At 44.2% G+C, this 16,172-nt stretch overlaps 1 protein-coding gene across 2 annotated transcripts in view; it reads right to left on the bottom strand.

Moving 5' to 3' along the window:
* Positions 1–1,297: 1,297 nt before the first annotated feature.
* Positions 1,298–16,172, bottom strand: part of znf704 (zinc finger protein 704) — a 62,741-nt gene continuing 47,866 nt past the window's right edge. For both annotated transcript variants that reach the window (XM_065470834.1, XM_065470835.1), the window contains exons 4-9: positions 14,673–14,950; positions 11,255–11,355; positions 10,740–11,034; positions 9,534–9,671; positions 9,366–9,457; positions 1,298–8,070 (exon numbers count right to left, since the gene is read on the bottom strand). In XM_065470834.1, the coding sequence (XP_065326906.1) occupies positions 7,956–8,070; positions 9,366–9,457; positions 9,534–9,671; positions 10,740–11,034; positions 11,255–11,355; positions 14,673–14,950 (1,019 nt within the window). In that variant the 3' untranslated portion in view covers positions 1,298–7,955. The remainder of the gene's footprint in view (positions 8,071–9,365; positions 9,458–9,533; positions 9,672–10,739; positions 11,035–11,254; positions 11,356–14,672; positions 14,951–16,172) is intronic.

Genomic DNA, 16,172 nt, shown 5'->3' with positions numbered 1-16,172 from the left:
ATTTAAAATTAAAATACGCTGGAGGTGGACTTTGTTGCACACCAACTCTGCCTCCTTCTCCGTTTCTCCCAGTCTCTGTGGCACAGAGAGAAGCCGAGAGCCAAAAAGTGGACAATAGTGTGCCGCTCCTGGAGTTGTGGCATCTGCCAGCTGCTGCTGGGACTGCTCCACAGTACATGTACTGGACATGCAAACATTTCAACCACAAGGACGCAAAGTGTCGCCATTGGACACTTCCGGATATCGGCGTTGCTGACATTAGCTTCATATACTTTCACTTCCTAGCTTCAACAGAGCAAAGATTTCTTAAAACGTCTTCGCTGCTTAAAGTTTACTCGACGCCTGGCAGCTGAATCAAAAGCAGAACCGACCCCGTTCAAAAAATGACACCCTAAGCACCTCGGCGTAGAAGAAACGCTCCCAGCCGCGGTCGCCGGTGGTAACAGATGAGGAAGTGTTTGAGATTTTACAGCCCAACTGTGGCACCTAATGCACTGAACAGACTCTGGAGCAGGAAAATGTGTTGCATCTAGTTTACAGTCTGGAAACACATATCAAACATTTACATTTAGAGGCTTCAAAAGGATAGAAAAACGCAACATACCGTGGCGACCACGTCAGGGCGGAGAGCGGCCGCTGCCACACAAAGTCCCCCTTGCAAAGTTACTTAAACATCTTTAAATTGGGGAAATGTTGTTTTAAATAATCACCGTGTTTTAGCGAACTCGCGGTTAGACCTCTCAAATCATTTTGTACCGTGTGTGGTGTAAACAGTTGATTCAAAGTTTGACAAGGACCACATGATTCAGGCCTCCTGTGACTGATGTCCACACATGGAAAACATCGGCCTTTGCAAAGCCTTGAGTGTCTTTTCAATCCAGCTTCCCGAGGGTGGTGCATGCAGGAGGAGGGACGACAAAGAATTCGTCCTCACGCCGGCATCCTACCAGCTGAGGAATCGGGTGCTTTTAAATAGATTTGCAAACAAATTCGGGGGATTTTATTTTTAAGCAAAACTGTGACGCAGCGTGCAGTTTAGCTAAAAGAAAACTGAGATTGCACCGGCTGCTCTCGAGTCCCCGTCCTGGACGCCACAGCACAAGTAGAGCACATTTATATAAAGTCATGTTTTCCCATAATTTCCTTATTTGCATGCACATGCAGTATTAAAAATACAGTTAGACCAGAGCAGTGTATATATATATATATATATATATATAAATATATATATATATTTATATATAGATATATATTTATATATAGATATAGATATATATATAATGTTTGAAAAAGGAGTGTAAAAATCCAGTGCGACAGTCATTGAGTTCTTGAGGTCTACATGATTGTAATCAAAATAAAACAGCCAGTGAGGTGATCCAGTTTGGAGAGAGGGCCGAGCTCTCTGTTGCATATTCGAGTTCAAACTGAGGAAGCTGCGGCACAAATACCCTGAAAACAAAGACTGAACGCCATCTCGACTATTTAGCGAATTAATATTCCGAATGATTAAAAATCCAATGATAGAATTCCAGCTAACGGAAAGTGAGTTTCTTCTCTCTGCCTGATCGCCTCACCTTCACGCCGAACGCGAGCGATGCCCCTTGAGGTTTTCCCGTGGAAGCCGCTTAGCAGCTCAGCGCTAAAAATGGATCATCTCACCGACTGTTTCACATGCCGTTTGCTGAAAACGAGGCTTCCTTGATTTCCCAAACATATCGAGATTGCACCACGACAGCGATTCTTCTTCATGTCAACATATATTTATCTACAAGCCCTTACACAAAGGGGAGAGAGGGTTCATGTTTGGGAAAGCAAAGAGAAGGAAAAAAAAACTAAACAAAAAACACATTGGAAACACAGTATCATTATCATCATCAGGTTTGGATCAAAAAAATAAGTTTACAGCAAAGAGTAGAAAAGTCACTCGCAGATATCTTGCAACATCTTTCTTTCAGGAGCTGAGACGGGGCTAAAGAGGCCTCTGAACACGACTCACAGGAGAACTCAGACTAGCCAGCACCAGAAACATTCCTCCAGAGTTTCTCAGAGCACAACGCTGTGACGGCTTGAGGTCCGATCTAGAAACTCCACACTCATCAAGGCACATTCAAGACTCCTCCAAAAGGTAACCACCAGAAATGAGAGGTGGTGGTCGAGAGGGGGGAGCAGCTCCTGGAAACACACACTCAGGACTTCTGAGCGTTTCCCAAAGCCATTTCACCCATCCTTCCACCCTCCTCCTCCTCCCTATTCACATTCCTGAATGAATGAAGGATGGACTCGAGAAGAGGGCCCCTACCCTTTTAAATCGACAACAACAACAACGCTGCCCCCTGCTGCTGCACTGGCAACTGGAAAGAGGCAAAGACACACACCCCCAAAAATCCTGCCAGTTAGCACAGCAGCCATAAAAACCAGCCCAGAGAGTTGGAAGGCTCTGACACTGCAAACACACTTGTTCCCCAGTCTCAGCAGAGCGCCACCTGCTGTTAGCCTTGCAGAACCCTGGAGGGTCTGTGAGGCAAACTGCAGGGCACAGGGGCAGATAACAGCACCGTGGGCTCACACACATTATCGCCCACTAGACGTGGGTGGGTGGCACGTCTGCGGACAGAGCTGAGGTGGGGGCCGGGGAGGGGGGGCCACCTGACCAAAGGCACAGCCCGTCACTTTAAATAAAAAAAAGTAGGAATTTTGATCGTATTATAGTTAGAGATATCACATCAATATACTGATACACACCGATACTGTAGCTTAGATATACTGTACTGTAGCATATATTGACCTCATAGGTGGATGATACAGGGTATATTAAGTGTCAGCCTCTTGTCACAAAAACAAGCGTCGTCACGTATGAAATATTGATCTGGTTAAGGATCGGCTTACACAAACGAGGGGTCCTCATAAAACTGTCAACACGTGAACTGCTGTTAAAGCTGTCACCGTTCAGGAGCGGTGACAGCCCAAAGTGCAACACACACACATGCACACACAGAGGGTCCCTCATAGCTCATGAGAGTTGATGTTTATATCGTCTGTAAGTAGAATAATGCTGTCTTGTTTTACTCGGCTCATAAATCACAGCACAGCCCTTTAATAGGCAGCAGTGAAGTAAACACGACAGAGAACAAAAGCCAGACCAGCCGCTGCTGCTCCATGTGACAAGAAAACAAAAAACAAAACAAAAAAAGTCCTCATAAGTATTCATATGGCTCTCTCTCAAGCAACAAGCCCGCCTATCGTGGGCCTTTGATGCCACCGTTTTAATTCAGCTGTGTGAACACGTGTTTATAATGACAGCCCATTTCTGAACTCGTGTTTACGCCTCCGCCCCCCAAAATCCCATCAGGTTTCAGGGCTGAGAGATCAGATTAATATGAATGAACAAGTTAGATGATCTGATCGGTGCGATGCTGCCATATGGTGTGTAGCACATCATTAACCTGTCAATTTGGGGGTAAAATGATGAACATCATGATCTTTTTTTCCCTGCTATTTTCATCTCAATGGGAGTAAATTATAAATTACTCTGCATCTCTGCAAATATCTCCATTTGATAGTTAAATAACAAGATGCTGCAGCCATATGTCTGCATGTTTTGTCAAATTTCATCATGCTCGGTGTACGGTAAGAAAAAAACCTGCCCGTTTACACACTCCATCCAGAGCCTTTGAAGGTCTTCATCAGCACTGATAAAAGGCAAATTTAAAAGGGGACCTATTTATTGTGCTACTCTCCAATAATGAGCCTTTTATTCTCTGGTTCTGCTAGAGTAGCTTTGCATGACTCACAGTTTGAAATAATCCTTATTTATATTACGGGCTACAGTACAAGCCTGATGAGTTCAGCCCCCTTCATTTTTAGCCAGCTTCCCACCGATTGGCTGCCCCTCACAAGCAGCAGTTTTGAACAGCTGGTCTTCTGAAGCCGACGTTTCTGGTTGGCTGGGATCACATTTGTTAGTCTGATTATTTTAATATGAGTATAACTGCAACAGTATATGCGACAAAAATAAGAAAAGAACACAACAGGTCCACTTTATTCACTTAATTCCCATTTTAGGCTACTTTACAACCCATAAGTATGTAACTTAGTTCCCATTAGTCCTAATTTTACCAGCTGTGGTGATTATTAATGAACCAATTATTAGACTGTTATGAAACAAGCCCTCCTGCACGGTGAATATTTGATTCTTTTGAGCACGTTTTGAAGCTCAGACTCGAGCAGACCGAGACTGAACAGCTGAAATAAAATGAGAGAATCATATTCAGTTCAAAGATCTGCAGTTCAATGAAAACTGAACCTGCTGATGAAGACTGAAAGCTCAAGGACCAGTGAGTACATGGACTGTGATTCGAGCATATTTTATCAGCTGTTATTCTGAAGCTCTTTGTTGTTACAGAAAATAACTTCCAAGCTTGAACATAAGAGCTCAGATTCAATGTGAAATAGAAAATAAGCCGATTTAATATTCTGCCGGTGTTTTCCATCTATTCACAGGGCTGAGCCGCAGACACGAGGAAACAGTCATCAATAGAAGTCACCAAAATAAAAGCATTAAAAAAAAAACAACTGTGTATTTTTGTTTGTTTGTTTTTTGGGTGGGGTTTTTTTTATTTTATTTTCATGTTCTACAGCAAAACAATGTTTACAAAATGGAGTTAATGGAGAAACAGCACTGCGTTGAGTGTTTAGCACCTCTGTTTCTCCCTCCGCCGAGGGCACCAGGACGTACAGCATGCAAAGACAAACCCTGGCAGAGTGTCTCTGAAAGCACCGTCACGACGAGGCCATCTTTGGGCCATCGAGATGTTCTCAGATCGGGCCACGGTCCACAAAACAAATCCCATTGAGCTTCCCCACGATCCAAGAGGACATGGACGGGTTTCAGAAATATGGCAACAAATATATCTTTGAGGTAATTTTTTTGGATCACCTCTAAGCGAGGGAGTGAGATGAGCTTATTTTGGCCAAATCTTATTGTCAACCGTGAGATCGGCTCGACAACCCAGAGAGAGAAAAAAAATAGCTGCCTGGAAATGCTGCCACTGTAATTATCCAGTGATCTGAACAACTGAAGGGACTCGTTTCTGGACAGGACCCTGACTGAATCTGATTGGCTGCCAAATATATATAAATATATTTTAAACATCAGTGGAGGAAAACGATCCAGACGCTGAGACGGAGAAGCCCCATTCAGCCTCAACTAAAACATCCTTAAACCCCAGTGCGGGCAAATCAGGAGTGGACGAGACAGAGAAACGCCACGGGCCATTAGACGCTTCAGGGGAGTGCAGGAGCACCGAGCTTCAGCAGCAGCCACACACACACATGCGCGCGCTTCGCCCGGGGCTCCTTCAGAGTTCACACACAAGAGCCAGCGAGCGTACGCACGGGCGCAAACACACTGAGGTGTCAATCAAACTAATTGCAGGCGGGCCTGCGTGACACGGGTGGGGAACGATGGGGGTGGTGGAGTGGCAGAATTGGAAATATGATAAAGGTTTTAATCAACTGCAGTTTTTGACCCAGCGCCGGCAGTGGAGAGCGTTAACGTGAAGGAGCTCCAGGCGGGAACGTGAGGGTCACGCTCACTCAAAAGAGCCTAACGAGCTTAGTTTATGAAGACGATGACGCCACATAAGAGTCTCCCTCAGCAGAACATGAAAACAAAAATCATAAACACTTCATATATATATATATATATATATATATATGGATGTGTATATTCATATGTATGAAAATTAAAAAAACAAAAAAACAAATTAGTTTCATTTTTTTAGTTTTGAATGCAACTGTTTCTTTCCAGACAATAGATTTGACTTAAACAGTAACATGTTCACAAAACCTCACTGTAACAAGCACAATGGCCTTTCAAAGAGTGACTTGAAGGCTGCGCCTACAGCACGGCTCGTTCATAAGGTGGCATTTGTGATGACCGAGGTCGGCGGTCATTAAAACAAAAAAGGAGCGTAAAAGGAAAACAAATATATACAGAATACAGGAACAAACTATAAACAGCTGATCAAACGTAAGAGAGCGCCACGACTTTCAGGCGCTTAAACTGGACGAGCGTGTGTGAGTTTATCAGCTGGTGTTGGTTTTTAGTAACTCTAATGAAGCCTGTTTGTGCACGAGTGTGTGTGAAAGAGTGTGTTTGACAGAAACCCTCCCAAAAAAGGTCGAGGCTTTCAGGACGATCTTAGAAAGTAGATCGAAAGAGTTGGTCCGCGTTTGTAAACGCTCGGGCCTTGTGATTCTACTTCCTGGCTCTGAGGCAGAAGAAAGGAGGCTTTTCAACCTCCTCTCACCTCAGCAGCCAATCGCACGGACTCTTGTGAGCCAAAGCTTTGCGTGCCGAGTGAATTAAGTTAAACGCCAAAAGAGTGACTTAATTAAGTGCCGCTTTGCTCTCCCAAAAATGAAAACAAAAGCTTGCTGCAGAGAATTTAAGGGGGAGCAGCCGCAGGCGGGTGGACAAATATTATTACTGTGTTACACAAAAAGTATCTCACTTTGGGTTTTCAGCCCTCCCTTTTTTGGATATCAGGTCATCGGGAGGCGCCTTTGTGGCGGATGTAAACACAAACTTAATTTGTTGGAGTAAAAGTTGGTGCAGGAGGACGAGGAGGAGGGCGATTGCGTTGAACGTTTAATGGCGTCGCATGCTGCTGACTTCCAGTGCTATGAGGAGGGTCTTTAACACACATTGTAGTAGCAGGTAGGTAAACAGTCTTAGTTTCACCAAAAGAAAAAGAAAAAGAAATAAATGACACCGACTACACTAAACATGGCACCTTAACCAAAAAAAAACCCAAAACAAAATGTGAAGGACAGGATAAAGTTTTTGGAGTTTTTGGTTGCAAAGTTGTCATGAAAGATAGAAGCTGTTGAGATAGTGCTGCATACAGTTTAAGCTGCTGGTTTTTTTTTTGCTCTCTTCAGAATCACATCCCTGATAAAGCAAAGAAACAACGGATAGAAGTCGACGTGATCTGCTTTTGATTGTGTGAGAAGAAACCGTGTTTGTGTGTAGATCACTCGTATGGTCCATCTGCTTTCCCTGACTGGAAGTTGGATCTTCTGCTTTATTTGTTCTTTTTTTTTTTCCTTTTTTCTTTTTTTTTTGCATTGGTCATTCATCTCGTGTGTATTTGTGTACGTGTGTCTCTTCCTCCTCCTTTCCGACCGTCCACCACCCCTTCCCGGCTATGGCACGCATGCATTCCCTCGGGGCTGTCCGGGAGGCGTGAGGGACCGGGATGTTGGTGATAAAAGATCACCTCAAAGTCCAGAATTGGATACAAAGGGACGAACAAGTCGAAGGAAGAACAAAACCTGCGAGCTTTACCTCCACGTGCTTTTTCATAGCTTTCTTCAAACGGACTTCAGAGCGTTCCCTTCTTCTTTTGGATAAAAAAAGTGTTTTTTGTGTTTTTTACTCTAATCTTTTGAGAAAACACACACACTTAAAAAAAAAAAAATCTTTTGGCCTTTTTCTCGACCCCCTTCTTTGACAAGACTTTCATTTAAAAACCAGAGCTGTACAAAACATAGAAAGATGCAACACTGAACCCAACATTAAAAAAAGAAAACAAAAAAACTGCAGAAATCTTTTTTTTTTCTTTACACTGTTTAGCTGCACCGAGGTTTTCCCAAAAACTGGGAAAGAAGGGAATGGCGAGCCCACGCTGGGAATCCCGGACGGCGATGTGAAAGGTGACTGCCGTCCTGCGGTTGCTTCCACAGCTGGAATGGTTCAGTGGAGCTGACGAGGTTGGGTGGGGTGTGGGACGGAGCCGGAGAACGAGGGCGGAGCCATAGCTTGACGGACAGTTGCGATGTTGATCTGAAGAAAACCGAATGCATGCAGGATGACGCCCCCCCCTTTCCCCCTTGTTTTCCTCAGCTGGAAAACTGCAGTGCCTGTTTGTCTGGTGAGCTGCGGGGGACGATCAGTCAGTGAATCTCTGGCAGGCCTTCTTCCAGCGGCACGCGGTGCACCACATGTCGCGGTTCTCCATCCCGTACACCTTACGGCACTTCTTCCCCTCGCCACGCACCTTCCGACTGGAGGAGAGATGAAGACCGACAACACATGAAGCTGTTATATATTAACGACATAACAAACAACAGCACAACGCTTATAACACTGGGCATTATTATTCCTGGACTCTTATTCGTCTTGCCCAGATGCCCACTGCAACAGACTGATTAGCTCCTCTCCCTTTAAGGCCAGCCTCCCTGGAAGAAAGCTTTTTTCTCACTGGTTGCCCCTCAAAGCCGCAGGAGGGTGGAGCTACTTAGGGACATCATCTAGATGTCATAACCAAGCAAAAAGAGCAATCCCGAGTTTTCAGCTCACAGAGATTACTCGTATTTACACTGACCTCACTATTTGAAACTTTGTCCGCTATGAAAGCATACATTTGAAAACCAAAACCAGAAAACCAGGAAGACTACAACATGTTAGAGGTTAACATGTTAGAGGTTAACATGTTAGAGGTTAACATGAACACAAATCTATCTGACATGTTCCACATGTTTGCAGATGAAGTTGCTGTCTCAGCTTGTGTGTATCTTTTTCCTGACAACAGCGCATAGTTCCTCTGTGGGGTTCAGGTCAATGGCCAATCAGGTACAGCAATAACACAGTCAGCAAAATATTTGGCAGTTTTGGTACTGTGGGGAGGTCCCAAGTCCTCCCCACAGTACTCCAATCCTCCACTACAGCTGTCTGCAAACAGCCAGCCTTTACAGCAGTGACCTTCTGCGGCTCACTCTCCCTGTGTGGGCTGTAGATGATCGTAGATGATCATCATCTGGAGGACCGTAAAGCATGTAGTCTTCCCCATGATTGTGGCTGTGTTCGCTGCACTAGACTGACAGGCACACACTATTTAAACTGTGTTCATAGCAATTTACTCAAACTCGAAATGAAATATTCTAATAACGTGAGATATGTTTTTTTTAGCTGTAGGCCACAATTATCAAAGGCAAAACAGAAATGCTCGAAGCATTATGGTTTCTATGTAATGAGTTTAGAATGGATTAAATTTTCACTTTCTTAAATAACTGATGGAACATATTCAACTTTTCACATTTTGAGGTGTGTCCATATGTTGGAAGAAATTTCCTTTTTGCTAAGGAAAAACATGACATCTGTCTCCTCCCAGTCCCACCATTGTGCTAAGCTAACTGGTTCTTTTTAATTACGCCACTGACTGCAGAGATAGATAAACACAAATCAGAGCCTTATTCCATTTTTCAGGTTGCACCAAACAAGCTGAAAGAGAAAGATTTAATTCGACCTTTAACTGAAGCTATAACCAGTCATAAGGTGAGACTCTGTGAGAGTCCAGTACCTGAGGGCAGCGGTGGCTCTGGGAGGGGACGAAAGCACTGCAATGGTCTGGGAACGTTGGTCACCAAATCCTTGGCTCTTACTGGGAGACACCTGGAGAACGAGAGCAGATCATGAATAAGAGAAAGATGAGCTGCGTGAAAGCAAAGGCTGAGCCAGGCTTTCTCACCGTGGTCCCGGTGAAAGTGACGGGTGGCGACTGCCAAGAGATGCTGAAACTGGAGCTGTTGGTGGGAGTGAAGCTGGTGGACGCCGAGCCGGCCGAGTTGTTGCTGCTGCTGGACGGGATGGACACTGGAGCCGTGGCCTGAAGGCAGAGGCCAAAGGTCACAATATCACTATTTTTAACTTTTATTTAATATAGCATATTGGAATACTTTTATTTCTTTTAGTATTTGTTAATTGATGCAGAGCTTCTTTGTATTGGGATGTCAATCAGTGGTTAGTGAAATCCTCTTACGAAGCCTCAAGCTGAACATTTTTTTCTGTTTTGAAACTTGATTTAATGATCAAGCGCCCTAAAGCATACCTTGCTTTAATCTCTTTTTTTGCTTCCAATTAAAGCCATAATTTATAAAATTATCATTTTGTGCTCAAGACCATAAACTAATCAGAAAAGTGTTAATGATGTCACAACCAACAGAGCTGAGGGTCTTTTCCCCATAGACTTAGTATCAACTGGAACCAGGGGAGTCTCCCCCTGCTGGCCATTAGAAAGAAAGCAGGTGAATGACTTCCCCTTTTTTTACCCAGAAACTACACCTGTCTTTTACATACAAGCTATGTGTATACTGCAGGCTACTGATTGGCTGGAGGTGGGACTTTTCCATCTTTTCTGACACCGAGTTTACCCAGAAGAGGTTTCTCTTTTTTGGTGAGATTTCTCTTTCTATGACATTTTTTTGTTAAAAAAAACAACTTGATTTTGTTATTTTCTAGGTGAGGTAGACTTTAATGCTCGGATAAATATACTTTATTCAAAGAAGGTTTTTTTCAAGGCAGATTTTTGGCCTTTATCAGAAACATAACTACTCATGTTAGACCTAAAGCGTGCAGCTCTGCATTAATATTAGATGCACAGATATTAATGGAAAGCTAATGGCGGTTATTCTTCAAACAATAATCTGAAAACCGAGGCTAAAATAGATAAATTGTGTCATTTTTCAACCTTTAATTAATTATTCAAACCTGCTGCTTGTGTGTTGATAGACCGCAACTGTTAGCACAGCTGCTATAGGGATGGAGGGACCACAAGTCGCTGCGAGATCTTTAGTGTGTTTACGAACACTGTGACACATCATCAGCGTAACAAGGACCTCGATAGTAATGTGTGAGAAACTGAGGGATGCATACAGAGCATATCAGTCTTCATCACCTGATAGGCATGGTCCGTGTGGATGAGGTAGAGAGCGCTGGGTGCAGAGCGGCTGAGCGGCGTGGTGCCGCCGGCGTGGGGCTCCTTGGTGTCAGAGGGCTGAGTCGGTTTATGGGAGTCTGGCAGCTGGCTGACCGAGGGGAGAGGAGACGGGGGAGGAGGCGGGGGAGACAGGACAGAGGGCGAAGCTGGGGACAGGCTGCTCAGCCCGTCGGCCACCGAGTCCGTGTTCAGCTTAATCTCCGTGTAGTAGAAGTCCTCCTCACCGTCGCTGAGGTCTGAGTCACAGTTACGACTGGGAGACGAGCGCAGGGGCAGGACAGACAGAAATACAACGTGAATGTAAATCTCCACCTAAAGGTCAGGTTAGCCATCTATCCAGTATCACTGGGACATATTACTATGCTGATAACCCGTAAGTCATTAACCAGAGGCAGGATATGAGCAGCAGAGCCGTTTTTGAGGCTTTGAGTGGACTTTATCTCAGGTGTGTATGCAGACTGTCTCTGTCTTACCCCAGGTGGATGGTGCGGATGTGTCTCTGAATGCCAGCGGCAGTACTCAGCACCTTGCCACAGTTCTTCCACAGGCACTTGAACATCACCTTCATGGAGTTCTGCAGGAGACACACAGCACATCAGTGTTTCGCTGGCGCTCTGATGCCAACTTCAAAGAGTCACACGCAACAACTGCAGGGTACATAACAAGAAATCATAAACATGAAAGCTTTAATATCTGCCATTATCACAGAAAAAGTTTATCTGCACTACAGACATGTTCAGATAAAGGTTACAGAAAAATATATTTTTATAGATTATAATAAACCTCTCTTTTTCAGTAACGAGCATGTGTACCTAATGAAGTGGACAATGTACAGTATAAACTCACTGATAACATTACAGTTCGTTTAAGACTGCACAGAAATGAAAATTCGCTCGGGTAGCAAAAGTAGGTACAAAAAAAAATATCCACTGGTTATTATATATAGTATTATTTCCATTTAAAAAGTGTAAAATTTAAATTGCAACTTGCTCTTTCTTTTGCACATCACATGCCATTTTATTTTAAACGAACAAACACATACATAGAAATTACAACATTATGAAGTAGGGGCTGTTTTTAGAGTAAAATAACCATAATTTACACAATTAAAGTCATATATGGAGATAAATGAAATTTCTCAGATTAAACATGCTGCTGCACTGCCTCGCTAACACCCTGCTAGTATTCATTGTTCAACGTCATACCTGTCCTAGATTAAAATGCGGATATGCCATGTTTACGTTGGGGATTTAAAGGATTTAAAGGACTTTAAAAATGCAATCTCCTTTATTGTCACTACAGAGTGATCAGTTTATGATACCATATTTAAAGTCTTTGCGTTACACTATAAAGTGTCATGAGATAGGCTTTGAAATGATGTAGATTAAAACCAGGGAGGAAAACAAAATAGACACACAGCTTTAATGCAGCATCTATCTCTGGTGTTACCGTGGACACAATGGCGGTGATGCTCCAGTATCTCTGATCTGCCTAATGTAATTAAACCACCGGCGTCCTAGAGAGACCGTGTATTGTTTTCATGGAGTAAAAGAGCCCCGTGAACTTCCTCCCTGCCCTCCTGCACTCTCGCTCCGAGCTATTATAAACGGTCTTATAGCCACGTCTGTCAAGCTATTGTTACGCAGGCTGATTTAATTTTGACAACATGTTTTATTTCTAATTTTCTCTCTCTCTCAGAAACACACTCTCACACATACACACAACAATCACGTGCCCCCCCCCCCCCGGATTGCATTGTTTTGTCTTTGCGTAACAAAAGCCGATTTTGTGTGTTGGCGAGCGTGTGCGCCCCTTTAAAGCAACATTTCACAGTTAATTAAATGGGGAGGCTCAAACGGTGTGGCGCTGCCAGGAGAAAAACAAGAGCACGCGAGTAGCATGTAGATAAGTTCACGAGGAAGCCTGGCATCTGCACGTATAGATTGTGTGAGTGCGACTTGTTAAGCCAACGCTGTTCATGCCTCCGTCTTCACTCTCTTCCTGTTTCATGTAATTCCTGTTAGTCACTCTTTAATTTTTCATCCACAACCTTCATCTCTCTTCCCGTTTCTCCCTCTCTCCCTCCTCCCTCCACGCCCTTCTTTGTGATGTTCCCAATTATCCGAGTACACTGCGCCAACGTGGAGCTCACTAAAGAGTCTATCGATTTTTTTCCCCCCTTTTCTTTTCTTTTTTTTTTTTTAGAGGGCCGGCAGAATCTTTTCTGTTTGCCGTTGAGGGTATTCAAATCATTACTGTGTTTTTGAGGGGAGCTACACGTGAAGGCTGAGGAAGTAATTATTAAGGACAAATGTCTGGGGAGGACACACTCAAGCAGCGAGAACGGAAGAGAGAGGGGAGAAAACAGAGGCGAGAGCAGGGGAGAGGAAAGAATGAAAGGAGGGGTAGATGGATGATACCGTCGGCAAACTGGCACACAGGAGCGCCGATAAGCAGAGAGCCCCGAGATGAAGGCAGAGAGAGAGAGAGCGACGCAATATACGTCGGACAAAATAACGAGTGACAGCGTGGTGTAGATGTGATGAGCTGTCAGTGGCGCGTAGTGATGAGACGAGGTGAAATGATTAGTGTGAAAGAAAGTGTGTGTGTGGCGAGGACGCGTGACACGAAACTCAAGACCTGAGCAAAAAAGGCTTTGTGTCCTTTCCTGTCCAATTTCCCTCTCCGCCTATCAGTCAGAAACTAAATTACATCGGTAACCTCACAGGTTAATATTGCAGAAGAGAAATCAACCAGCTCATGTACATGTGGCGGGATCTCAAAGACAAGTTCACGACCTTTATTCTTACCTCCAGATATGCCTGCTATCAGGATCAGTGTGACTGTTTCCTTCAAAAAAAGCTTTTAATGCACCACACGGTAATAAAAGTGAAGCCACAAGTGGGACAAAACCACCTGGGAAACATACCATCATATCTCCTTCCCTTAACCCCGTGATGATTAACTACTAACAGTGCTCATGTTTAACAATGAAAAACTGCTACCATGTTAATATGGTTGTATCAGAAATAATCCAGTGCTGATAACTCCCTGATTAACAGTCATGCTTATTTCTCTTGATGCTGCATTGATGGCAGATGTTTATCAGGTAACTTGGCTGCTGATTATTATCCATGAAGCGTAACTGCTTTTGTACAGTTAAAGTTCTTCAACAGTATTTTGAGTCTAAAAACACAGTAACAAAAATTAAATTTAACCATTGAGTTTGGCTCAAATCTTTATTGGCTTCGTCTCTTTTCTACTAAATTTACAGAACCATCGAGATGATATTAGCATAAATTCAATTGACTCGAAAAATCGTGTTGGGAAAACATTGTGACAGCGTGCAGTGGTTTTCATCATTTTAAAGGGGCATTTGATGCTTGTCCTTGTTTTCTGTGTATATGATTTTCCCCGTACAGCAGTGATGCTCGCTTTAAAGATTTCAAATAACGAGGTCAACGCATGTACAAGTAATCCCTCACAGGGAGTCGGCTCAGGCTGCAGTCTGCTATAAACACTCTGTTTCATGTGTTTTTTGTCCTACTCTTGGCTCTGTCATTGAGTAAGGATATAGCTAATATGATCACCTCAGTGGCCTCACCCTCCTCCACCCTCTCTTTAAAAGAAATGTGCCTTAAAAAGACCATCTGTGTCAGACAGTGGAAGCGCATCAAGATCACAGGGTGAGAGGCAGGGTACACCCTGGACAGGTCGCCGGTCTGTCACAGGGCTAACACAGAGAGACAGACGACCATTCACACTCACATTCACATGGATAATCTAGAATCACCAATTAACCTAACCCCACTAAACTCATGTCTTTGGACTGAAGCCGGAGTATCTGGAGAGAACCCACACAGGATTTTTACCCAGCTAAACGGTATTCACCTTGCGCTTGCGAGGGATGGGCTCATCAAAGAGCAGGCTGCTCCCGTCCTGCTCATCCAGAATGGGGTCTTCAGGTCCTGCGGGGCCAGGCCCCACCCCTCCCAGGCTGGGTACACGGAAGGGCTTGAAGCTGTCTGCAGAGAGCGGTGGGGATGGTGTGGAGGGGTTGGACTGATCGCTCGGAGCAGACCAGCTCCAGTAGCCCCCCGAGGAGCTGTTGCTCGATGGGGTGAAGGGTCCGGCCGAGCCGTTGTCTTTCCATGATCCACTCAGACCCTCTGAAGACACAGAGGAACAGGAGATTGAGAGTTTATCTAACAGAAGCTCAAACTTCTTTAGTTATATCTGTAAATGCTACAAACACAACAAAGGATGAGATCAAGACATCCAATTAGGTTCAGACAGCTATATTTGCACTTCACAAAAAAAGAGCCTCCCAGAAGCAGTCTTCAATATGACACAAGAAAACAAAGGTTACTCTCCTGTTGTGAGATTCCACCGAGACACTTCCAAGGTCTCCTTTTTTTAAGATCAAAGAAGAGTTTCTTTTGAATATCAGCCACAAAAGGCATTTCACTTAGTGAAGCAGGGGAAAACTTTGCAGAGAGTGTTCGTGTGTGTGTGTGTGTGTGTGTGTGTGTGTGTGTGTGTGTGTGTGTGTGTGTGTGTGTGTGTGTGTGTGTACGGGTTCGTACTATCCTGGTGGGGACCAAAATCTGACTTTTACTATCCTGGTGGGGACTTTCTGCACCGTGGGGACCAAAATCCAGGTCCCCTCGGGGTTGAAAGCAATTTTCACACTCAAAATGCGGTTTTACTGTCAGGGTTACAATTAGGTTATGGTTAGGTTTAGGGTAAGGGTTAGGGTTAGGCATTCATTTTTAATGGTTAGGGTTAGGGTAAGGGGCTAGGGAAAGCATTGTGTCAATGGGATGTCCCCACGAGGATAGCAAACCAGACATGTGTGTGTGTGTGTGTGTGTGTGTGTGTGAGAGAGAGACAGAGACCCAGTTTGGTTTAGTGAAGCTGCTTCCTGGCAAGGTGCCTCTCTCTTCTCTCTTCACTTGTTTCTTCGGCAGAACATTTAACATAAAAGAGGATGTGGCTCACCAGCAGCACAGGTTCTGAGTGGTCTGAACAACAAGACTGTTGGTTCATTTGAGAGATATGAGCAGTGCTCTGTGTTCCGTGCACGCTGTGTGATCTCAAACTACATGACTACATTTAGATAAAAAGTGTAGAGTTAACATTTAAAGTCCAGTTTGTTCATCTGTGCATGACGTACGGCAGTGACACCACGTGCACGGTGGTTGGCTGCGCGTCTGCTCAGCTGAAAGGACAGCAGGCTGGTTACAAAGACCGCCTAAATGGTTTCACGAGATTGCAGTTATAGGGCATTTTGGACTTCCGCCACTTTGCCGAGTGGCAGAGATCCAGACTCATTGTGCTTTTCTTTGGATTTCCACAGCTCATGGATGAGATGATCCTACAGCACAGCAG

The sequence above is a fragment of the Pelmatolapia mariae genome, linkage group LG22, assembly GCF_036321145.2.
Source record: "Pelmatolapia mariae isolate MD_Pm_ZW linkage group LG22, Pm_UMD_F_2, whole genome shotgun sequence".
Taxonomy (NCBI): domain Eukaryota; kingdom Metazoa; phylum Chordata; class Actinopteri; order Cichliformes; family Cichlidae; genus Pelmatolapia; species Pelmatolapia mariae.
This window is presented reverse-complemented; position numbering and strand designations above follow the sequence as displayed.